General features: G+C 39.5%; 3 protein-coding genes and 1 long non-coding RNA gene across 7 annotated transcripts in view; 1 reads left to right on the top strand and 3 right to left on the bottom strand.

The window, feature by feature from the left end:
- LOC105285495 (cingulin) overlaps positions 1-18,416 on the top strand; it is a 39,736-nt gene extending 21,320 nt beyond the window's left edge. The window contains exons 2-12 of one of the 3 annotated variants that reach the window (XM_026974860.1): positions 4,110-4,448; positions 4,535-5,960; positions 6,276-6,391; positions 6,475-6,615; positions 6,686-6,783; positions 6,867-7,050; positions 7,286-7,514; positions 7,601-7,851; positions 7,928-8,130; positions 8,229-8,382; positions 18,372-18,416. In XM_026974860.1, coding sequence (XP_026830661.1) covers positions 4,131-4,448; positions 4,535-5,960; positions 6,276-6,391; positions 6,475-6,615; positions 6,686-6,783; positions 6,867-7,050; positions 7,286-7,514; positions 7,601-7,851; positions 7,928-8,130; positions 8,229-8,382; positions 18,372-18,401 — 3,150 coding nt within the window. In that variant the 5' untranslated portion in view covers positions 4,110-4,130 and the 3' untranslated portion in view covers positions 18,402-18,416. Of the gene's footprint in view, positions 1-4,109; positions 4,449-4,534; positions 5,961-6,275; positions 6,392-6,474; positions 6,616-6,685; positions 6,784-6,866; positions 7,051-7,285; positions 7,515-7,600; positions 7,852-7,927; positions 8,131-8,228; positions 8,383-8,474; positions 9,847-18,371 lie in introns of those variants that run through there. The other 2 variants (XM_026974859.1, XM_026974861.1) reach the window with 2 other exon arrangements.
- LOC105285494 lies at positions 9,120-11,861 on the bottom strand. Of its 2 annotated transcripts, XR_002193741.2 has the most exons (3): positions 10,604-11,861; positions 10,306-10,455; positions 9,120-10,225 (listed from the first exon to the last, which is right to left on the bottom strand). It is a non-coding gene; the product is annotated as an uncharacterized LOC105285494 (long non-coding RNA). The 2 variants fall into 2 exon arrangements; XR_003407423.1 differs by having other exon boundaries at positions 9,120-10,455.
- LOC113563367 lies at positions 14,496-16,517 on the bottom strand. The gene has a single exon (XM_026974868.1). It carries the CDS (start codon positions 15,677-15,679, stop codon positions 14,843-14,845), a length of 837 nt encoding a protein of 278 aa, XP_026830669.1. The 5' UTR covers positions 15,680-16,517; the 3' UTR covers positions 14,496-14,842.
- On the bottom strand, positions 17,371-21,254 carry LOC105285492. The gene is made up of 2 exons (XM_026974869.1): positions 21,058-21,254; positions 17,371-18,032 (listed from the first exon to the last, which is right to left on the bottom strand). The coding sequence occupies exons 1-2, from the start codon at positions 21,235-21,237 to the stop codon at positions 17,565-17,567; spliced, it is 648 nt and encodes a 215-aa protein (XP_026830670.1). The 5' UTR covers positions 21,238-21,254; the 3' UTR covers positions 17,371-17,564.
- Positions 21,255-23,283: the final 2,029 nt, after the last annotated feature.

Below are 23,283 nucleotides of genomic sequence, written 5' to 3'. Positions count from 1 at the left end.
TCAAAATATTTTCCTTCGTTTTCTATAACTTTTTCCCATCTTTCTGGCAAGAGATGGATTCCACCACGATAAAATCACTCTTCTTTTCAGTCGATCCATTCGTCGACGAATTTTCGCACTTCTTCCAAATTATGAAAGTGTGTATCCTCTAAAGCGTGTTGCATCCACCGGAACAAATAATATTTTTATTATTTTTATATTTATTTATTGGATTGATCGAAAAGTCCGTACGAATTTTTTGATAAAAACCGTATGGACCAACTTTCTGGTCAATCTAATAATTTTGGATCTATTTTTAAAGTAAAAAAAATACACAGACATGGGAACTCGGATAAATGACATTATTCCATATAATCTTATTGTGCACAGATTATTGTGTCATATTTTACTCATATATTGTATATTGTATACAGATCTTTTTATTTACAAAATCTTGTTAATAAATGAATTTTAGAACAACTTATACTCCTCTATTTTGTTAGCGATTTAACATTAAATTATCGTCCATGACACGAAGACGAAGTAACGAAAGAAATTATCCTGTGATAAAGTAAAGATATAAATGTGAATAAAGCAGATCGCGAAAAATATATTGATAATATTAGGGGTGTGATTTAGTTTTGAGGGTTTTTTTGCTCAAAAACGCATGTATTTAAATATGATAATGAATGAATACCTTAATCAAAATATTTTCCTCCGTTTTCTATAACTTTTTCCCATCTTTCTGGCAAGAGATGGATTCCACCACGATAAAATCACTCTTCTTTTCAGTTGATCCATTCGTCGACGAATTTTCGCACTTCTTCCAAATTATCAAAGTGTGTATCCTCTAAAGCGTGTTGCATCCACCGGAACAAATAATAATCGCATGGGGCAATGTCCGGAGAATACGGGGGGGCGGTAAGACTTCCTATTCGAGCTCTAATGGTGTTTGTTTCACTGATAACGCAACGTGAGGTCGAGCGTTGTCTCGAAGAAGAATCACTTTCCGTCGTTTACTCGCAATTGGTGGTCGGTTTTGGTCCAATGCTTGCTTCAACTTGTACAATTGGTGTCGATAACGATCAGCCGTGACAGTCTCGTGCGGATTTAACAGCTCATAGTACACTATCCCACCAAATACAGAGCATTACTTTTGAGCCGTGAATATTGCGTCTCGGAGTGGATGTTGATGGTTCGCCTGGATCCACCCATGATTTTCTGCGTTTCGGATTATCAAAATAGATGCACTTTTCATCCCCAGTAACAATCCGAGACAAAAGACTCTTCTTTTTTTGCCTGGCGATCAACGAAATGGTTCGCAATGGCACTTTCCGATAATTCATGTCGAACCCATTTCCCTTCTTTCTGAATTTTTCCCATTTCATGTAAATGTTTCGTAACTGTTGTACGATCAACATTTAATGCTCTGGCAAGTTCTGAAGTAGATCGTGTTGGATTTTCGTGCAATAATGCTTGCAAATCTGCATTTTCAAGCTTTCTTGGTTGTCCCGAGCGTTCTTTGTCCTTCACGTCAGTATCACCACTCTTAAAGCGTCCAAACCAGTATTCACACGTCTTAATTGATGGGGCAGAATCACCATAAGTCTCCACAAGAATTCTATAACCGTCAGCCGCAGTTTTCTTTTGATTAAAAAACAAAAGCAACGCATGTCGAAAATGCTGTTTCGGAAGTTGCATTTTTACGATGATATTAGGGGTGTGATTTAGTTTTGAGGGTTTTTTTGCTCAAAAACGCATGTATTTAAATATGATAATGAATGAATACCTTAATCAAATATTTTCCTTCGTTTTCTATAACTTTTTCCCATCTTTCTGGCAAGAGATGGATTCCACCACGATAAAATCACTCTTCTTTTCAGTTGGTCCATTCGTCGACGAATTTTCGCACTTCTTCCAAATTATCAAAGTGTGTATCCTCTAAAGCGTGTTGCATCCACCGGAACAAATAATAATCGCATGGGGCAATGTCCGGAGAATACGGGGGGTGCGGTAAGACTTCCCATTCGAGCTCTAATAGTGTTTGTTTCACTGATAACGCAACGTGAGGTCGAGCCTTGTCACGAAGAAGAATCACTTTCCGTCGTTTACTCGCAATTGGTGGTCGTTCTTGGTCCAATGCTTGCTTCAACTTGTACAATTGGTGTCGATAACGATCAGCCGTGACAGTCTCGTGCGGATTTAACAGCTCATAGTACACTATCCCACCAAATACAGAGCATTACTTTTGAGCCGTGAATATTGCGTCTCGGAGTGGATGTTGATGGTTCGCCTGGATCCACCCATGATTTTCTGCGTTTCGGATTATCAAAATAGATGCACTTTTCATCCCCAGTAACAATCCGAGACAAAAGACTCTTCTTTTTTTTGCCTGGCGATCAACGAAATGGTTCGCAATGGCACTTTCCGATAATTCATGTCGAACCCATTTCCCTTCTTTCTGAATTTTTCCCATTTCATGTAAATGTTTCGTAACTGTTGTACGATCAACATTTAATGCTCTGGCAAGTTCTGAAGTGGATCGTGTTGGATTTTCGTGCAATAATGCTTGCAAATCTGCATTTTCAAGCTTTCTTGGTTGTCCCGAGCGTTCTTTGTCCTTCACATCAGTATCACCACTTTTAAAGCGTCTAAACCAGTATTCACACGTCTTAATTGATGGGGCAGAACCACCATAAGTCTCCACAAGAATTCTATAACCGTCAGCCGCAGTTTTCTTTTGATTAAAAAACAAAAGCAACGCATGTCGAAAATGCTGTTTCGGAAGTTGCATTTTTACGATGATATTAGGGGTGTGATTTAGTTTTGAGGGTTTTTTTGCTCAAAAACGCATGTATTTAAATATGATAATGAATGAATACCTTAATCCAAATATTTTCCTTCGTTTTCTATAACTTTTTCCCATCTTTCTGGCAAGAGATCGATTCCACCACGATAAAATGACTCTTCTTTTCAGTTGGTCCATTCGTCGACGAATTTTCGCACTTCTTCCAAATTATCAAAGTGTGTATCCTCTAAAGCGTGTTGCATCCACCGGAACAAATAATAATCGCATGGGGCAATGTCCGGAGAATACGGGGGGGCGGTAAGACTTCCCATTCGAGCTCTAATGGTGTTTGTTTCACTGATAACGCAACGTGAGGTCGAGCCTTGTCACGAAGAAGAATCACTTTCCGTCGTTTACTCGCAATTGGTGGTCGTTCTTGGTCCAATGCTTGCTTCAACTTGTACAATTGGTGTCGATAACGATCAGCCGTGACAGTCTCGTGCGGATTTAACAGCTCATAGTACACTGTCCCACCAAATACAGAGCATTACTTTTGAGCCGTGAATATTGCGTCTCGGAGTGGATGTTGATGGTTCGCCTGGATCCACCCATGATTTTCTGCGTTTCGGATTATCAAAATAGATGCACTTTTCATCCCCAGTAACAATCCGAGACAAAAGACTCTTCTTTTTTTTGCCTGGCGATCAACGAAATGGTTCGCAATGGCACTTTCCGATAATTGATGTCGAACCAATTTCCCTTCTTTCTGAATTTTTCCCATTTCATGTAAATGTTTCGTAACTGTTGTACGATCAACATTTAATGCTCTGGCAAGTTCTGAAGTGGATCGTGTTGGATTTTCGTGCAATAATGCTTGCAAATCTGCATTTTCAAGCTTTCTTGGTTGTCCCGAGCGTTCTTTGTCCTTCACGTCAGTATCACCACTCTTAAAGCGTCCAAACCAGTATTCACACGTCTTAATTGATGGGGCAGAATCACCATAAGTTTTCACAAGAATTCTATAACCGTCAGCCGCAGTTTTCTTTTGATTAAAAGACAAAAGCAACGCATGTCGAATATGCTGTTTCGGAAGTTGCATTTTTACGATGATATAAACACGACTGTTATTGCATCCATTGCTATAATGCTACTAAATGTCATGGATAATGTCAACACTGTAAGAAACAACAGTTATCGGAAACAACTATTGGAACAAACTGACACTACAGCCGTCTGTTGCAAAACCCTCAAAACTAAATCGCACTCCTAATAGTTATTTCCCTTTTTTTTTTATTTGTATGAAACACATGAAAAGAATAATCTTGTCCGTAATATTTTGCAGTGGCGAGATGACAAGATCGAAATGAGTAATTCACTCGACACTACCTCAATGGAGACTTCGTACTCCGAGTCCACAAATTGTCTAAAAGTGTCCCTGCCGAATGTGGCACGCCAGGACTCGGGTGTACCGGAAGATCTCGCTTCACCTATCAACGATGAGGCGCGGCCTCTCAGTGGAGAGGAGGATTTGGACCTTACCACGAACAGCGAATGCAACATCACCGTCATCCACATCACTGAGTCGGAAAGCGCGAAGAACGAAAAATCGTTGGCTGAAAATAAAGACAGCAAGGATGGCAGCGACAGTGGAGTCGAGGGCTGTGCCACGGAAGTGCCAAGGGTAGATTTTTTTTAAATTTAAATACTGAAGAAAGAATAATTTTTCCACATCGAGCAGTCACTTATCCGAAGCGATTTTTCTTACAGGTACGCAGCAGGAACAGCATCGATTACGCCAGTAGTTGCGGCGGTTTGGACGAGGCCTCTTGCGACTCTAGTCTCGTTAGCTGTTGCTCCGTGTACGAGGACCCATGCGGATCGACTCTGCCGGACGACGTTCGGCTGGGTGCGACCGGGGGCGAGGGCACGAGCGAGGGCGGCAGCGAGAGCTCGTCCATTGCCGGCAGTGTGTCCGCGCGCACGAACCGCATGAATGTCAAGAGGACCGCGGCGACCCCCGGCGCGACCAAGAAGAAGACCTCGAGCGGCTCCGAGTCGCAGAAAAGCGTGCGAGCGAAACCAACAAGCACGACCGCGACTACGAACCTGGGTACGACTACGCCGCGGTCGAAGTCGCGCACAGCGACGCCCAGAAATATACTCTCCAAGGTACAAGGCACGAGCAGGGAGAGGGAGCGCGATCGACCACGATCGAGGGAGAAGTCGATCGTTCGGGAATCGAATTCCTCGGAAACCACCAAGACGCCTGTCGGTAGTCGCGGCTCGGCGACGTACGGTTGCCGGTCCAACAGCACTGCATCCAATCTGATACGCACTCCGACCTTGTCCTCCGCTGCGAGGACGAGGACGAGAGCGCTGCCAGATTCGCTGCCATCTGTGCTGACTACCGAGATCAATAAGGACCTTGCGCAACGTGGCGGAAGAAGCATTAGGGGCGAGTCGAAATCGAGGGGCGCGTCGAGCACGCGAGGAACGCGCACGCCGGCGTCCACGCCGTCCGAGGAGGCGAAAACGAAGCTACCATCCTTGCCCGCGTCTCGCGTCCTCGGCGGAAAAACCGCCCCGCGCGTCGATGGTAAAGCCGCTGGTCAGGATAACAAGGCGCTGGATACGTACGCGACGTTACCGCGCAGGAACAGAAGCAAGCTAACGATCTCGAAAGCTGGCGAGAAGGCGGACAAGGTGACGAGAAGCAGATCTGGAAGCCGAGACGCTAGTCTCGGCAGAACTATCGAGAAGAGGAACCTTACTGGAAAAGAATCCTCCGTTTATAAAAGTCTGCCCCCGTATCCTAGACAGAGAACTGTCGAAAAGACTCGAATATATCACGAGACCAGTGCGCAGACGGGCTTGACCGGACAGGACATTGAGAATGCGATGTCCGGACGACCGAGCACCATCACCGGACCGGAAGTTATCGAAAGGTTGCATAAAGGTTGTCAAACGGAGGACGCGTGGGACGACGTGCAGGTTTTGCAAGATAAGTTGAGGCGTTTGAACGAGGAGAGCGGCGGTCGGCGAGAGGAAAACGAGAGATTGAAGCTTGAATTGGTCGAAGTGAAGCGTCTCCTAGAAGAGGAACGAGCCGATCACGCGTTCGCACGTCAAGAGCTCGATAGAAACGCTCAGCGGGTACTGGCGATGCTGGGCACGCCACAATCGGAACACGCAGGTAGAATTATGTCTCTGTTCATTTAATAAAATCTGCTTTAATATTTTTATAAAATCTGCTTTAATATTTTTATAAAATCTGCTTTAATATTTTAATAAAATCTGCTTTAATATTTTTACATAAAGTATCATACTTGAGTATTTTAATGGCATTATTAAAATCTTTATTAACATATTATATACTTTTAATATTATTAAAAACATTATGCTTTTATAAAATGTTCTTATTAAAATTTCTTTTGAACTTTAAATAATAATATCATTGTGCAGTGATGATAGTTTAATGAGGTAGGTTATCTATAAAATTTATTTTCAGAGGGCAGCGACAGCTTCCTTGAGCTCGAGTGTCACATACAATCGTCGGGACAAGTCGTTGCTAATCAACAGATCGAAATTGCTGATCTGCAATCGCTCTGTCGCATGTTGAATAGGGTAAAAGATACTAACAATTGCAACTGGAATATGAAAATTAGTATTATAATCTACGAAGATCATTTTTATTAATTTTATTGCAGGATTTGGATAAAAGTCTAGCTGCACAAAAAGCCTTGCTGCAGCAACAACAAGAATTAGAGGCCGAGTCAGCAGAGATGCAAGATTTCCTTCAAGAAGAGAAAGCTACGTTGGCTGAGGCGCTCAAAGACACCGAATCAGAGGTGTGTATTTTTTTAATTTGTTTTGCATTGCACATTATTTATTTCACACCCACTTGTTTTTTTTCTGCAGCTAAAGAAGAAGAATGAAGCTTTAACTCAACGTGAGACGGAGTTGGAAAGACAAATGGAGGAGTGTAAGCATTTAGTGCGAATCAGCGAACAAAGAAGGCACGTATCTCATGACGATTTTTCATTCCGGTATTGTTATATGTAATTTTTATCTTTTTCTCTCTACTTTTATTTAATTTCAGGCAAGAAAATTTATCAATGAGTATGAAATTGAATGCGGTCGAACGAAGAAGTAGGGAACTTTTACTTGCCCAAGGTGCTGCCATGTCTGGAGCAGCTGTTGCTCTTTCTGGACTCAGCACCAGATTGGAGGGATTAGTAGATCAATTAATTTCATCCTATAATATCTCCATAAAAGATCTTGAAGTAAGTGTATTAAGGAAATCTTTTTGCTTTATATTCTTAGCAATTAACGGTTATTATAAATTTATATAACGTGTTTCATTAAATAAAAGACGAAACAATCATAGTAAATGAAAAATGTGTTACTAATATTAGAAGAATTATTTTCTACTATAAATTGAATAGTTAATAAATTTTCTTCTCTTGCGTGTGTGACTGCGAAATATTCTAAAAATATATTAAAATTCTTTCTTCGAAGGATGTCATATACCATAACGAAGCGTACAGTAGAAGCAACAGTAGCGTGGAGTCTAGTCCAGTTAGCTCTAAGCAGAGCTTGAAGGAACGCTCGCCGAGTCCAAAAAGCGGATCCTTCGTCTCCGTGGTGATCAGTGCGATTCGGAACGCCGCGACGCATCCGTTCGCGGCGAGGAACAGTATCGACAAAAAATCCAATTTAGATTCGTCGAAACACCAAACTTACAAAGGTAACGCGCCTTAACGGCGACGTAATGTAATTTGCGACGGCAAAGTACATTCAGCTTCGTTAAATAAGATTTTCAATGTTGCATAGAATTAAACATGGAATCGTCGTCCGACCTGCTCGATTTCGAGACCGAACCGTGCTTGATGATGGAAAGCGTCCTCGAAGACGTTCCTCTGCCCGATACGTATTCGCACAATATGGTATCGAGCAGCGATTCGCTTCGCAGGGCATTGAGTTTTCCCGAAACGACGGACGAGCACGGGGTGAGGAGGACGAAGCTCGGTGATGACTGTACCAGCCTCACGAATCTTACTCAGGCAATTTTGCATCGTCGCAAGGCACGTACTCGAAGTCGATGAAATTTACGATATTAAAGATATTTAATAATTAATATGTATTAATTTGTGTACGCAGGTGGAAGATGAAGGTGACGACGATTGCGATTCCGTGAGCGAATCTGACACTAACTACGGTCCTGTGCCTTTGACGGATTATTGCCCGGTGGATCTCGTTGATCAAGTGATCGAAGTTGATAATCTCGTTACCAAACTCTTAAAAGTGCTGCGAATCATACAGCTCGATAACGATACGTGTATACAGGAATTGAAGGAGGAGAGGTAAATTCGCAATTTTATTTTTCTCCAAAACATTTAATTAATGATTTAGTTTATTTCACGATTAGACAGACACTAATGTGGACCATCATCGGTTACAGGTGTAACTTGGAAACGAAATTGGAAGCTACCATGACGGAATTGAACGAGCTTCGCAAAATTGTCGATAATCTTCATCAGTCGGAGGAAGTTCTGAGCAACGTGTCAGATCGGCGACGTAGCGTCGTGGAAAATTGCCGGATCTTGCTCAAAGAGGTAATAGCCGGCGATGTCGCCGATACATTTCTATAATGTGCTTCTTCCACCGCCATGTCCTTAACATAAATAATTAACTTTTCTGGAAAAAGATGTCAAATGGAATAATTCCTCTGTAGGCGGGTAAGGGGGAATTAAAATTTCACGGGGCGGCACTTGCTATTAATGGCAGTCCCGACGAAGTAGACTGCGAAGATCTCAATGCGAACGAGGCGACTTCCGCGTAATTGATATCCTATTAGTTGTATGCATTTGCCTTAGTTGTGTTTGCGTGAGCGATTTCAAATCCTGAGAAAACATGTCCATGTCAATTTTAACGGTTTAAATTATTACGTTTAAGCATCGATAAACGAGTTAGCGTCAATCATAAAATTCCACCGATTTTTCTAATATCCGATGCGAACGAATTTCCACGAAAGTTTTGACTACGTTTGTATTTGAATGGTATACTTTCTTACTTTTTTTTTGTCGTAACCGAATGTTTTTGTGCCCTTTAGAATAATTAATGTCAATTTTGAATCGAGAGTGTATAAAATAATTATCATGATCAAAGAATAATCAAGTTTGAACAGATACAGACGCGACGAAAGCAGTTTCGAAAGCATGCAGTTGTACATTTAAATAATTGTTTCAAGAATAAATAATTTTATTTGAAAATGCATTCAATTGTCGACAATTACTATCATACAAAAAAAGATGTCAAAAGAGAGGAGGATATTTTTGTTAATTTTGCATTGTATATTCCATGCGCAATTTATTGTCGTAACTTAATTCATTTCAATTCGTATAAAAATTCTAATAGCACTATCCGCGTAAGAAATAATTAAGAAATAATAGAATTGAATTAAATTTCAAAATCTCGAGGTACACTTTTCATTTTGAGATGCACAGGGTACTGTACTTTTACAAAAATGAGAAAATTAGCATTTAATGGAAGAAGAACACAGTAAGATATTAACGTTTAAAATATGAAAACCGGATATCTTTTATCATGTCTTCGATCGTACAACAGTTCTGTATAATAATCATGTGACATCTAAGAGAACAGATAGAGAAATATTTTGCAACAAGTCATAGATATACATATACATAAAATGCACATAAAAAGCTTTTTAAATAATAAAGACTAGAGAAAATAAGACTAGAAGAGCGATCTTACGCGATTCTTACGTAATCTTTTCTTCGTTAATTATTTAGGAATACACGCTTACATTTGTAGTATTTTCGTTTGTCTATGACAGATTTCAAAAGATATTAACTGAGTTGCTCAGAGTGAAACCAAAGTGTCGAGATATATTATAAGCACTTAGAATTGAGAGGTTTCCTTCATCATAGGCGAGGATAGGGAAAAACGTGAAGGATATAAGCGTAGCTTTAAGCATTTTTATCGAGATCGTTGTGATGATACATCAAGAAGAAACACGTATGTATTTTAATGTTTAATTAAATAAATTTTCTTATCGAGACACTGATTCTGTATAATACTGTGTGAGTACACTGCGCGTACATATAGCTTCGCATTAAATTAAAGTATTGCGTAAGTATGCGTGCGAATCTTACGGGTTCAACACTAACACTCAGACATCGCATTCAACGCGTTTAACATGTAAATACATATGTGGGTATATCGATCAGCCGCCCGTTACACGACACGAATGCGAGTCAATTTTACAAGCCGTTTTACATTCCGGAGAAATTCGCCAACTAACGCTAATATCAGCACCTTCTTCCCCTTGGTTGTGGTATAAGTGCGCGTTTCCAAATTAATCACAAATCATACACGTTATATTATATATGAGTACACGTCCATCATTCCCCCAGAGTAGATGCAGATATCCTATCCCTGCAAGATATAAGCACGATTTCCTCGATTTTACGTAATCCGAGTGCAGAGGATACGGTATTAAAAAAAAGAAGACGTACCGTTTTCTAAAATATGTGTTGTATGCGGAACGCTATGTGCATATTGGAATCGCGAGCGTCGAGGAGTCGTTTCAGTGCACACTCGTACCTCCTTCGTGACGTATGTGACGTATTAGGGGCGCTAAGAAATTGGCCAACCGCAAAGCTGGTCTGGGAAGAAGAATCGTCGGACAAAAATATCAAATTATTATTATAACTAAAAATAATACTAATATTTATATTATAATTGATAATTAGAATGATTAATAATTAATTGTAAGAAGATCAGGGAAGCAGCTAGAACCGTGCGCGCTCTTACCTAGTTATCGTCTTCGAGGTAGCCGGATCAGTTTTATTCTGGGCACCATCGATGCTGGGTTTGCTCAGCTCGCTGATGGCCTGAATCGAAGATCCAACGTGATCGGTTAAGTTAGACTCGGTGGTGCCGCCGGCACCAGCCAGGAGCAACGCCTCGACCGGCGCGAATACCAGCACCACGCCGTCGACGTGGATGCGATAATTTTCAGTCCCGTTCTGCCGTTGATCGTAGTAATCGGTGGACGCGTCAGGACGCGCGGTCGTCGGTGAAGCCGCGATCGCGGCTGTCTCCTGCGGAGTCGCCGCGGAGGCTTCGATTTTCGCGGACTCGGTGGTCGTCTCATCAGCAAGGGGCAAACACCGAACGCTCGCCCCGAAGAACGCGAGAAGTAATACAGTCTGGAATATACGCATGTTGATCGACAGCATTGGTAAGCAGTTGCTCGCCAAGCGATTTCCCTTCGATCGCGGTTGCGATGTGCTTATTTAACTTTTGAAGCAAACTTCTCCAGGCACTTGTTGCTCGGCTTCGACTGCGATCTATCAAACTCCCTCGGATCCGGTCGCCGGTCTGCCGAGTTATTTCCCGCCGCAATTCGGGTCGATCACTTCGGTGGCTCCTAGCGCGAGAACTTGACGCGATGAGAAGCGAGCGGAACGGCGTTTCGGAGAACGCGGGACGTGTCCGGACGACAAGGAGGGTGCCCGAGGTATGACGACCGGGCGATGTCTCGTGCCAGCAGACGATTCCGATCCCCACCTGGCCGATCCTCACCCGAACCTTCGTTCGGTCGCTCCTGGAAACGGATCCTCGGTAAAGTTCAAGAACCTCCACGGGCCGACAACGGCCCACACGCGCACGTTAACGGCATGCGTTACACGCCGCGGCTTCGACATTATGCTAAAACTTAATGCGTAGAGTTTATCATCGCCTCTGTCATTTTTACGTTCTCGATAAGCCCGCTCGAGTCTCTCATTACATCCGCGTTTCTTCATCCGTAATTTTTTAATTTGATACGCGCTCGACGGCCGGGTACTTAACAAGTGGTCTCAGTAGAGTTCGTTGACAGAATTAAATTTGCAAGCTTCATGTTATTTTTAGAGATTCGTTTTGACTGAGTGAACAGAAAAAGCGAATTTAGTAGTAGAATTCACAATGTTCGAGGATTGAAACGCGGAATTGCTGCAGCAGCACATGTTAGCCCAATATATGTTTCTTAGACGTATCTAATGTCTAAGAAACATAAAGTACCATTTAAGGAACGGTTTAAATAGAAACCGTTTTAGACCTCAATTTTAAAAACGTATTTTTCACGCTTCCACAGAAACGAAAAATGTGTTTTATTAAATTGATTTGAAATTATATAATTAATATAGAAAAAATAGTAATTTCTACTTACTTTGCGAGTATTCATTATTTTTACATCATACGTTTCAATGTACTCGATTATGGAACAAGAGACAAAAATCAACACAAGTGTGATTCCCACCTCTGATTCGCCAAGCGACCGATAGATGGCCAGGCCAGACGTGACGTTCTCGCAAGTAACATTTGTTATCACCTTGTAAATAACCATCCGGAAAACCGATCCAATACTCTTTTCTTCTGAAACTTTTGAGATCACTATTACTTGAAATGATATTTCAAAAGAGTGAGATTCCACTACACGAAATTTAGAGAGTAATTCATAAAATATAAAAATCTAGTTGTTTACAAAAATGTGACTCAACTCTGTCTACCTTTGAGGCACTGTATATATTGAGTCGTCCGGAAAGTTCGTGCCGATTTTTAATAGATGGCGTTGGAACATGTCTGAATATATCAATGTTATTGAAAACATACGATTTATATACATATACTTAAAGGTGACATTTCAACGCATCTTTAGGAAAAAAGTTGTTTCAGATAAATTGATTCGTGTCAGTTTTGTACTCTTTTGAAGATGGAAGGAAACAAAGAACATTTTAGACACTTGATGCTTTTCTATTACCGGAAAGGCAAAAATGCCTCACAAGCAACAAATTCGATATGTTCTGTTTACGGAGAAGGCGCTTTAGCTGAAAGAACCGTACGTAAGTGGTTCGCTAAGTTTAGAGCTGGTGATTTTAACCTTAAAGACCAAGAACGCTCGGGCAGACCCTCTACTACTGATGATGACCAAATCAAGACACTGATCGAGAATAACCCGCGCTACACGACACGTGAATTAGCAGAGATACTGAAAATATCGAAAACCACTGTCCACGATCATGTAGTGAAGCTTGGTTACGTAAGTCGCTATGATGTATGGGTTCCGCATAATTTGGCCGAAAAAATTTAATGGATCGAATTTCCATCTGCGACTCGCTGTACAAGCGCAACGAAAACGTACCATTTTTGAAGCAATTAGTGACGGGTGACGAAAAATGGATCATTTACAACAATGTAGAACGAAAAAGATCCTGGGGTAAGCGAAATGAACCAGCATTAACCACTCCGAAAGCCGGCCTTCGTCCAAAAAAAGTCATGCTCTGTGTCTGGTGGGATTGGAAAGGAATCCTATATTATGAGCTCCTACCACACAACCAAACGATAAATGCAGATAAGTACTGCTCGCAACTGGACGAATTAAAGACAGCGATTCAGGAAAAACGTCCAGAATTAGCTAATAGGAAGGGCGTCGTGTTCCATCAGGACAATGCCAGACCTCATGTTTCTTTGACTACCCGACAAAAATTGTTGGAGTTTGGCTGGGATGTGCTACCTCACCCACCGTATTCACCAGACATTGCACCTTCAGACTTTCACTTATTTAGGTCTTTGCAAAATTCTCTTAGCGGCAAGAACTTCAACTCTTTGATCGACATAAAAAACCACCTTGAGGAGTTTTTCGCCGAGAAACCTAAGAAGTTCTGGGAGAATGGAATCTTCCAGTTGCGTGAAAGATGGACAAAGGTTGTGAAACAAAACGGTGCATACATAAGTCAATAAATATTTATCGACATAAAAAAATGTTGCCTTTGAATTTTCCTTCAAAATCGGCACGAACTTTCCGGACGACCCAATAGAACGATAAATATTTTTCTGATGGTTTCTGAAACGTTTTTTTGCCGAAAAAGAAACGTTTTTTCGTTGGACATTTTTCTCCTAAATAAACGTTGCGGCAAAAGGTTTATGAAACGGTTTTGAAACCAATGTGTGCTGCCTGGGGATTCTCAAGCCTCGTCAACGGCGTACCAAATGCGCCGGCGACCAGTTTTATTTTTGAAGGAAAAAGAAGCAGGAAGAATGCATGATGACGCAAAGACGGAACGCAATAGTTGTTACGCCACGATGTGTGCAGATGTGTGCACACCTATAGCAACCGATCTCCGTAAAGGGCAATGTCCTATCGTGGCCGTTCACGGCGAGCTTGTTTCCCCGATCCAGCGTCTAGCGACCCGGCGCCTACTACCGTAGCCTTGCCCTTGCTCTCCTTCTCGCTCGCGCTTGTGTCTTACGCTGGGAATTGAATTAACGATGCCGCAGACCACGCCACCGGTTTTGGAAATGACCTTCGCTTCCGGGGATCCCCGGCGGCTCCGCCGCCCGTACTGCCCCTTATGTGAATTCCCGCATCTCCGATTGTGAAATCACGCTTTAAAGATTTTCAGGTAAGAATTAAAACAGAGCTTTTAGCGTATGTTCTTTACTGCAAAAACGGTACAAGGAACAAAGGGAATTAGAGGTAAACAATGTATAAAAATATAAAAGCAATATTTGATTCGTAAGAAATTATAATTGCAAAAATAATGCTAGAAAAGAATTTGGGCGATTAAATTAATAATAGGAATAAAATTGAATTAAATCATTAAAAGTCAAATTACAAAATTTTCGTATCATTTTCGCTTATATCTATAAATAGACACGTGTATTACTGTTGTTTAAATATTTTATTAAATGAGAGAGCTTGCTACATACGCGAAGTAACTTCTCACACACGCACACATACATATGTATATTGGTTTCTTCATATTCATTTTGTATAAAACAATATTATCTCGTGTATTCAGAGTACGTCGAGCCATTTTAATTGAGCAAAAGACTGTTTTTGCCACATGAATCTTACGTTATAACTTTTTATTGAACAAAAATAAATGAGCAATAAGAGTTAACATCTATATAAATAAAGTATGTAAAATGTTGCACCAAGAGAGTTAAAATTGTATAATGATCGGTATAACTCGATGTTTTAAAGACTACAGTCATGGGAGCTTGAAGCTAAAGAAGAGAACCAGCGAACTCGTCGAACTGGCAATTGCCGGCTGCATCGCGACGCCTTCCTGGACCACAATTCTCAATAGCGTCGCCCAGCAGTCTCAGTTCCTGCTGCTTCTTCTCAGGAATCAGGCCCGTGTCGTCCTCGTGGGCGTTCGGCGAAGGTGCGATGTCCTCTTCCCTCTTTCGGAACAGTTGTTTCTTCAGCGACGTTCCCGGTTTCCCGTCCGGATCGACATCGGGACTCCGGACGTCCTCGAGTACGTTTCGGGCCCGGCCGCCATCCTCCGCCTTCGATTCGACGGGCACCCTTCCCGTGTCCACGAAATACCCCAAGATAGCCGGCACCACGCGGTTCTTCGGGAACTCGAAACCTTTCACGTCCTTCGCGACCCTCCCAACGGGTTCTGGCCCAGCGCCCTGCTTGCTGTTGGTCAACGTGAATTGCAGATCCGAAACGTTTGACGCTTGCTCATCCCCTCGCGTCAAGTTTCCTTCGTCCGGATGCTTTTCGCTTATCCGTATGACCTCCAGGGTATAAGGCTTCTCGTTCTCTCGAACCTCCTCGGATTTGATCGACTCCTGTTCCTTCGACGAACTCGATCGGGACGATAGCTGTTGCTTGAATTCGAGAGCTTGTAGCGCCAGGTCGCTGAGAAGCTCGTTGCTGCTGCCGCTGCCGCTGCTGGGGATGGCTATGACGAAGAGGAAGTTCTCTAGCTGAGCGTGCAGGTTGAAGTCGCCCTCCTGTCGCTGATCGTACTTGGCCGGTGCGCCGTTTACCTCAGCGAGCATCAAACACGCTGCGCCGAGGAACAGCAACGTCCGGATCACCGTCATCCTCCTGGTGCATACACCTTGGTGCTGTGCTGCTGGTGTACGCGGACGAGTGGAGTGGTGCGGCGTTGCTCGACCTCGCGATATGATGCTCTTCGGCAACGCGAGCGAAATGAACGGGATCCTTTTCGCAACTGCGACGATCGTGCGAGTAGCGGGTCCGCAGCACTCGCGGCCATCCCGCGAACCGGTACACGGAAATCTGTATGATAGGGGGATCTATCCTGCTGCTCTTGGGTTACAGAGCATCACGCACGAATTGACGTGGCACCGAAATTGATGGCTTGTATACTCCGACATCGCCAGAAATTACGGAATGCAGGTTCGGCCGGGCAGCAAATTAATTAGAAATAAATGTTCTGAAGTGAAATAGGAACTTTAATAACGCCTAAGACACAAGATAATAATTGTTTAAAATATATCTGATGTATTGTTTAAAAAATATGTCTATTTAGACGATATGAAGCACCCATATAAGGAGAAGAAATTGCAAGCTGTTGTTACGGAATCAGAAGAAGATTATTCGTCTCCTCCCCCTGTAATTACATTTTTTTTAATCACGTATTACATTTTAAGAACGGAAGTTCTTTCATCATACTTTGAGATTTCAATGTTTGCCGGATGTTGAAATTCCGAGATATGGAACCGTGATAAAAGGAAATTTACGTCGGAAGTAATCATCACGTTGCGCAGTACAGATATGTAATGAAATTAATTTACCGCATGACATATAGTAAAGTTGATATGGCACACTTTGTATAGGCTTCCCATACAGCACGAAAAGATTTCAGAAATATTTCAGAAGTATTTCATCTGACAGATGAAAGCATCTCATAAACATTGCAAAATGTTTCTGCAACAGTTATGAGACAACTCCGGAATAGCAAAATGTCCGCGACACTTGCATTCAAAACCTTATAGAAGGGTTGTTGAAAGGTATAGATCAATCTGCAACCTTTCTGAAATATTGCCGAAAGATTATTAAAATAACTGAAATCTTTTTGATATATTACTAAAGGTTAATTGAAATAATTTTGAAACTTTCCTATGATGTTGCACACAAATTACAAAGCTCTTATTCAAATCAATTGAAAATACTTCAGAAATTATATTGAAATTTATTATACGAGTATTCAGAAGATTGCAAATACTAAAAAGTTATAATAAAAATTATATATAAAATGTATTTATTATTTTTATTGTACGTTTTTATTTAATATTTGCAATCTAATTAATATAATAAATATGCTTAATGAAAACAATACATAATATATATAAGATGTATATAGATATGCACATACATAGCTAAACCAAGTATTCACCAAGTTTCCCTTTAAAAAGCGTGAATTGTTGGCACATTGACAAACAGCCATTCTTATATTATATATTTCCCTTTTTCTTCCTCCAAATAGTTGATTAAAAGGAAAGAATTATATAGATGTATAATTCTCTGTTCAACCAACGCTTATATTTGAAAGAAAAAAAGGATACGTGAAGATAATGCATTTTTTGGTCAACTGGTTAGCTTCACTAAAGATCGAATACTTGGTCTAGGTGTATATATATATATAATTTTACTTTTTACAATATTCACATTTTTTCAAATTTATTGCATGTGGTGGTAGGTTTTAGAAACATTTCTGTTGCAACATTTCATATGACATATTGCGGAATCCTTTGAGAAATGTTGCATATGAAATGTGAAATCTTGAAATGATTTTAAAACCTTCCTGAAAGCTTTCTGTATTAATCGGTGCTGTATGGGTTGCTTCCAAACTTATGCGACTTACAATTAGCTTAGTGATTTCTGCAATCCGGTGTGAATCCTAGTTCTACTCTGAGCCTGAACGTGGTTGACCGTGGTTAAGAGCAATCAATCGCACTTGAGTTATTGCCTTTGCAGCAGTGACAACCACGGCCGACTCGCTCGTCGACAGCGTCCATCGCCATTCGGAATGTATCCAGATTTACAGCGCTTTTGCGAGCGCAGGATTCGCAAAGGCTTCATCGTAATTGAAGAGGTAACTGCCTCAGTTCCACTATCTTCCTCGCTCGACTGGCTCTCTTGGCTCTCTTGGCTCTCTTGACTCTTATCATCTGCATTCGATATCGAGATCGTGGTACCGTTCGATTGATCAACGCTCGGCATTTCTTCATTATTCGATAACGTCGTATTCTGCTCGGTCGAATTTATATTATTGGGAGGTGGATTCGATATGGTCGAGTTTTGCAATGAAACAGGCTCAGTCGTTTCTGCAATATCATTTTTCTCGGTGATCTTCGTCGTGGGACTTGTAGTAGGTCTACTACCCGGCTTGACGGTGAAGTCGGCATAATCATAAAAGTAATCATAATCCTGTAAAAGCAACGTTATGTCGACGATGTGAATACTGTGACTTCTTCACGTTTGTGAAGAATATTCTTCGTAATATTTTAAAAAATGTATTATAAATTTCGTAAAAATACTGCAAAGAACATAATTCTAATGACTTTTTAAATTTTTCTTCAGATTTTGTTCGATTTAATGTAATTGTTATAATAATAAAACTACTTCAGCATATCAAGTAAAGTCTTTTTAAATATCTATATATTTTATTCTATTATATATGCCTCTCATTTCTTCAGTCATCAATTACAATCTAAAGTAGCAACAATTTGTTTTAGATTTACAACGACATCTAATTTATATTTTCAGAGATCTCCCTCAACTCTGACTAAAGAATAAGCAGAAAAGAAGAATAAACACTATTTTAAAAATTAGGAAAAAATATAAGAAATCTGAAGTGGCGCTATTCTAACAAGAAGAGCCATTCACAATGAAGAAGATAAGAACACTGAAGAAACAAAGAGGAATCTCATACTACATACATATCATAGTTAAGGGGATGCTGGAGCTGCTAGTGAACTATTTTTTCACTATAGCGATGGTAATTGCAGTTTCGAAAATTCTCTTTATTGCTTGTGCAGAATAAAAAATCCTTTTCCACAAATGAAGTATAGATAGAAAGAAAGTCCGCTCTACAGGACTTTATATTTAAAATGGAAAAAAGTTAGAAAAGACAAATGCAAGTTTTTCACTTTTTTCCATTTTGAATATAAAGTCCTGTAGAGCGGACAGAAAATTCTCTTTATTGCTTGTGCAGAATAAAAAATCCTTTTCCACAAATGAAGTATAGATAGAAAGAAAGTCCGCTCTACAGGATTTTATATTCAAAATGGAAAAAAGTTAGAAAAGACAAATGCAAGTTTTTCACTTTTTTCCATTTTGAATATAAAGTCCTGTAGAGCGGACAGAAAATTCTCTTTATTGCTTGTGCAGAATAAAAAATCCTTTTCCACAAATGAAGTATAGATAGAAAGAAAGTCCGCTCTACAGGACTTTATATTCAAAATGGAAAAAAGTTAGAAAAGACAAATGCAAGTTTTTCACTTTTTTCCATTTTGAATATAAAGTCCTGTAGAGCTGACAGAAAATTCTCTTTATTGCTTGTGCAGAATAAAAATCCTTTTCCACAAATGAAGTATAGATAGAAAGAAAGTCCGCTCTACAGGACTTTATATTCAAAATGGAAAAAGTGAAAAACTTGCATTTGTCTTTTCTAACTTTTTTCCATTTTGAATATAAAGTCCTGTAGAGCGGACAGAAAATTCTCTTTATTGCTTGTACAGAATAAAAAATCCTTTTCCACAAATGAAGTATAGATAGAAAGAAAGTCCGCTCTACAGGACTTTATATTCAAAATGGAAAAAAGTGAAAAACTTGCATTTGTCTTTTCTAACTTTTTTCCATTTTGAATATAAAGTCCTGTAGAGCGGACAGAAAATTCTCTTTATTGCTTGTGCAGAATAAAAATCCTTTTCCACAAATGAAGTATAGATAGAAAGAAAGTCCGCTCTACAGGACTTTATATTCAAAATGGAAAAAAGTTAGAAAAGACAAATGCAAGTTTTTCACTTTTTTCCATTTTGAATATAAAGTCCTGTAGAGCTGACAGAAAATTCTCTTTATTGCTTGTGCAGAATAAAAATCCTTTTCCACAAATGAAGTATAGATAGAAAGAAAGTCCGCTCTACAGGACTTTATATTCAAAATGGAAAAAAGTTAGAAAAGACAAATGCAAGTTTTTCACTTTTTTCCATTTTGAATATAAAGTCCTGTAGAGCTGACAGAAAATTCTCTTTATTGCTTGTGCAGAATAAAAAATCCTTTTCCACAAATGAAGTATAGATAGAAAGAAAGTCCGCTCTACAGGACTTTATATTCAAAATGGAAAAAAGTTAGAAAAGACAAATGCAAGTTTTTCACTTTTTTCCATTTTGAATATAAAGTCCTGTAGAGCTGACAGAAAATTCTCTTTATTGCTTGTGCAGAATAAAAAATCCTTTTCCACAAATGAAGTATAGATAGAAAGAAAGTCCGCTCTACAGGACTTTATATTCAAAATGGAAAAAAGTGAAAAACTTGCATTTGTCTTTTCTAACTTTTTTCCATTTTGAATATAAAGTCCTGTAGAGCGGACAGAAAATTCTCTTTATTGCTTGTACAGAATAAAAAATCCTTTTCCACAAATGAAGTATAGATAGAAAGAAAGTCCGCTCTACAGGACTTTATATTCAAAATGGAAAAAAGTTAGAAAAGACAAATGCAAGTTTTTCACTTTTTTCCATTTTGAATATAAAGTCCTGTAGAGCGGACAGAAAATTCTCTTTATTGCTTGTGCAGAATAAAAATCCTTTTCCACAAATGAAGTATAGATAGAAAGAAAGTCCGCTCTACAGGACTTTATATTCAAAATGGAAAAAAGTTAGAAAAGACAAATGCAAGTTTTTCACTTTTTTCCATTTTGAATATAAAGTCCTGTAGAGCTGACTGAAAATTCTCTTTATTGCTTGTGCAGAATAAAAATCCTTTTCCACAAATGAAGTATAGATAGAAAGAAAGTCCGCTCTACAGGACTTTATATTCAAAATGGAAAAAGGTTAGAAAAGACAAATGCAAGTTTTTCACTTTTTTCCATTTTGAATATAAAGTCCTGTAGAGCTGACAGAAAATTCTCTTTATTGCTTGTGCAGAATAAAAAATCCTTTTCCACAAATGAAGTATAGATAGAAAGAAAGTCCGCTCTACAGGACTTTATATTCAAAATGGAAAAAAGTTAGAAAAGACAAATGCAAGTTTTTCACTTTTTTCCATTTTGAATATAAAGTCCTGTAGAGCGGGCTTTCTTTCTATCTATACTTCATTTGTGGAAAAGGATTTTTATTCTGCACAAGCAATAAAGAGAATTTTCGAAACTGCAATTACCATCGCTATAGTGGAAAAATAGTTGACTAGCAGCTGCAGCATCCCCTTAATCATCTACGTGATAAAATTGGTTTACCGTGTAATCGTCCAGGAGCTCGGAGTTGATCAGAGCGACGACGCGCAGGTCCTTCAGCTCAATCTGCACATTCAGGTCGCCGGTCTGCCTCTGATCGTAAACTTTAGTCGGTGCCGGCGTCACAGCGATAATGTGACAGGTCGTGATAATGAGGAAGCCGTGCAGAGCGAGCATGATCATCGTCGTCGCGATCAATCCTCTCGAGCGCCAACTGAAAAATGCGCGGCGGCGGAAGCTTCGGGCCCGTCCTGACTGTCCGGGCCTACGGCTGGGGACCTGTATCGCCCGATGGCCAGCTCGCACGGACGTAATGGTCCGCACTCGCGTGGACAAACCGGTATACACGGTGAATAGCTCGGCGGACACGTCGTCTTCGCTTCTCTGTCACCTTTTAGCCTTCGCCTTCACCTCGCTTCGCAATCCGAGTACGATGCCCGGCCGTTGCCCTTTCGCGTTACGCGCTTTACAGCCTTGACAGCCGGCCATCAGGACGTCGATGTAGTCTCCGCTCGCCAGCTCGGTCATCAAAAGTGCTTGCACGTGTGCGATCGATTCCGTAACGATCTCAAGTCGACCGACGAGTTGTCCGATATCGTCCATTTAGTCTGAGCGCCTGAGAAGCAACACATCAATTTTCAGATGGCTTTCGAATCGGTAAAGCGGAGATACAATCAGAGTTCATGGGAATTTGCTGTTTCATCCTTTAAGATATTTTATAATACCTAAAATGTTATAAGCTTCATTGATAAATATTAAATATTGTTAGAAGGAAAGCTGAAATAATCACGGAAGTCTGTATTTCATGGATTTTTGCTTTATGATTTTATAATGTATCGTTTATTGATAAACTTTTAAAAATATAAGTATGTGCATTTTAAAGAATAAATACTGATTTAAATTTTCTTTAATGTAGATAAAACATCAAATTATCGTAATAGTATTATGCTAAGAAATCTCTTGTAATAATGTTGGTTTAACTATTGTGTACGTGTTATAAATTTATTGTATATTTAATTTATTTTAAAATATGCAAGTCTTTCTAAAACTATAAATTTTTTAAACGTAATATTCGATACTATATTGTAATTTTTACAGATAGCAGTAGCAATAATTATTTCTGATTTAGCTTCCTAGTTGGATACTGTATCTCAATATCTTTTCTTCCCGATGAAGTAGACTGAAGTGTTCACGTTGGAGTCAAAATGATAAAAAATGTACCCATACAGCACCGATTAATACAGAAAGCTTTCAGGAAGGTTTTAAAATCATTTCAAGATTTCACATTTCATATGCAACATTTCTCAAAGGATTCCGCAATATGTCATATGAAATGTTGCAACAGAAATGTTTCTAAAACCTACCACCACATGCAATAAATTTGAAAAAATGTGAATATTGTAAAAAGTAAAATTATATATATATATATACACCTAGACCAAGTATTCGATCTTTAGTGAAGCTAACCAGTTGACCAAAAAATGCATTATCTTCACGTATCCTTTTTTTCTTTCAAATACAAGCGTTGGTTGAACAGAGAATTATACATCTATATAATTCTTTCCTTTTAATCAACTATTTGGAGGAAGAAAAAGGGAAATATATAATATAAGAATGGCTGTTTGTCAATGTGCCAACAATTGACGCTTTTTAAAGGGAAACTTGGTGAATACTTGGTTTAGCTATGTATGTGCATATCTATATACATCTTATATATATTATGTATTTTTTTCATTAAGCATATTTATTATATTAATTAGATTGCAAATATTAAATAAAAACGTACAATAAAAATAATAAATACATTTTATATATAATTTTTATTATAACTTTTTAGTATTTGCAATCTTCTGAATACTCGTATAATAAATTTCAATATAATTTCTGAAGTATTTTCAATTGATTTGAATAAGAGCTTTGTAATTTGTGTGCAACATCATAGGAAAGTTTCAAAATTATTTCAATTAACCTTTAGTAATATATCAAAAAGATTTCAGCTATTTTAATAATCTTTCGGCAATATTTCAGAAAGGTTGCAGATTGATCTATACCTTTCAGCAACCCTTCTATAAGGTTTTGAATGCAAGTGTCGCGGACATTTTGCTATTCCGGAGTTGTCTCATAACTGTTGCAGAAACATTTTGCAATGTTTATGAGATGCTTTCATCTGTCAGATGAAATACTTCTGAAATATTTCTGAAATCTTTTCGTGCTGTATGGGTAGCTTCA

The sequence above is a fragment of the Ooceraea biroi genome, chromosome 14, assembly GCF_003672135.1.
Source record: "Ooceraea biroi isolate clonal line C1 chromosome 14, Obir_v5.4, whole genome shotgun sequence".
NCBI classification, from domain to species: domain Eukaryota; kingdom Metazoa; phylum Arthropoda; class Insecta; order Hymenoptera; family Formicidae; genus Ooceraea; species Ooceraea biroi.
This window is presented reverse-complemented; position numbering and strand designations above follow the sequence as displayed.

What these genes read in the sequence shown, in the direction of transcription:
- LOC113563367 (XM_026974868.1), bottom strand. Translation starts at nt 15,679, where the DNA reads ATGACGGTGATCCGGACGTTGCTGTTCCTCGGCGCAGCGTGTTTGATG.
- LOC105285492 (XM_026974869.1), bottom strand. Translation starts at nt 21,237, where the DNA reads ATGATCATGCTCGCTCTGCACGGCTTCCTCATTATCACGACCTGTCAC. An exon ending in AGCTCCTGGACGATTACACG is followed by an intron (nt 18,033 to 21,057) that starts GTAAACCAATTT and finishes TTGCTTTTACAG; the next exon opens with GATTATGATTACTTTTATGA.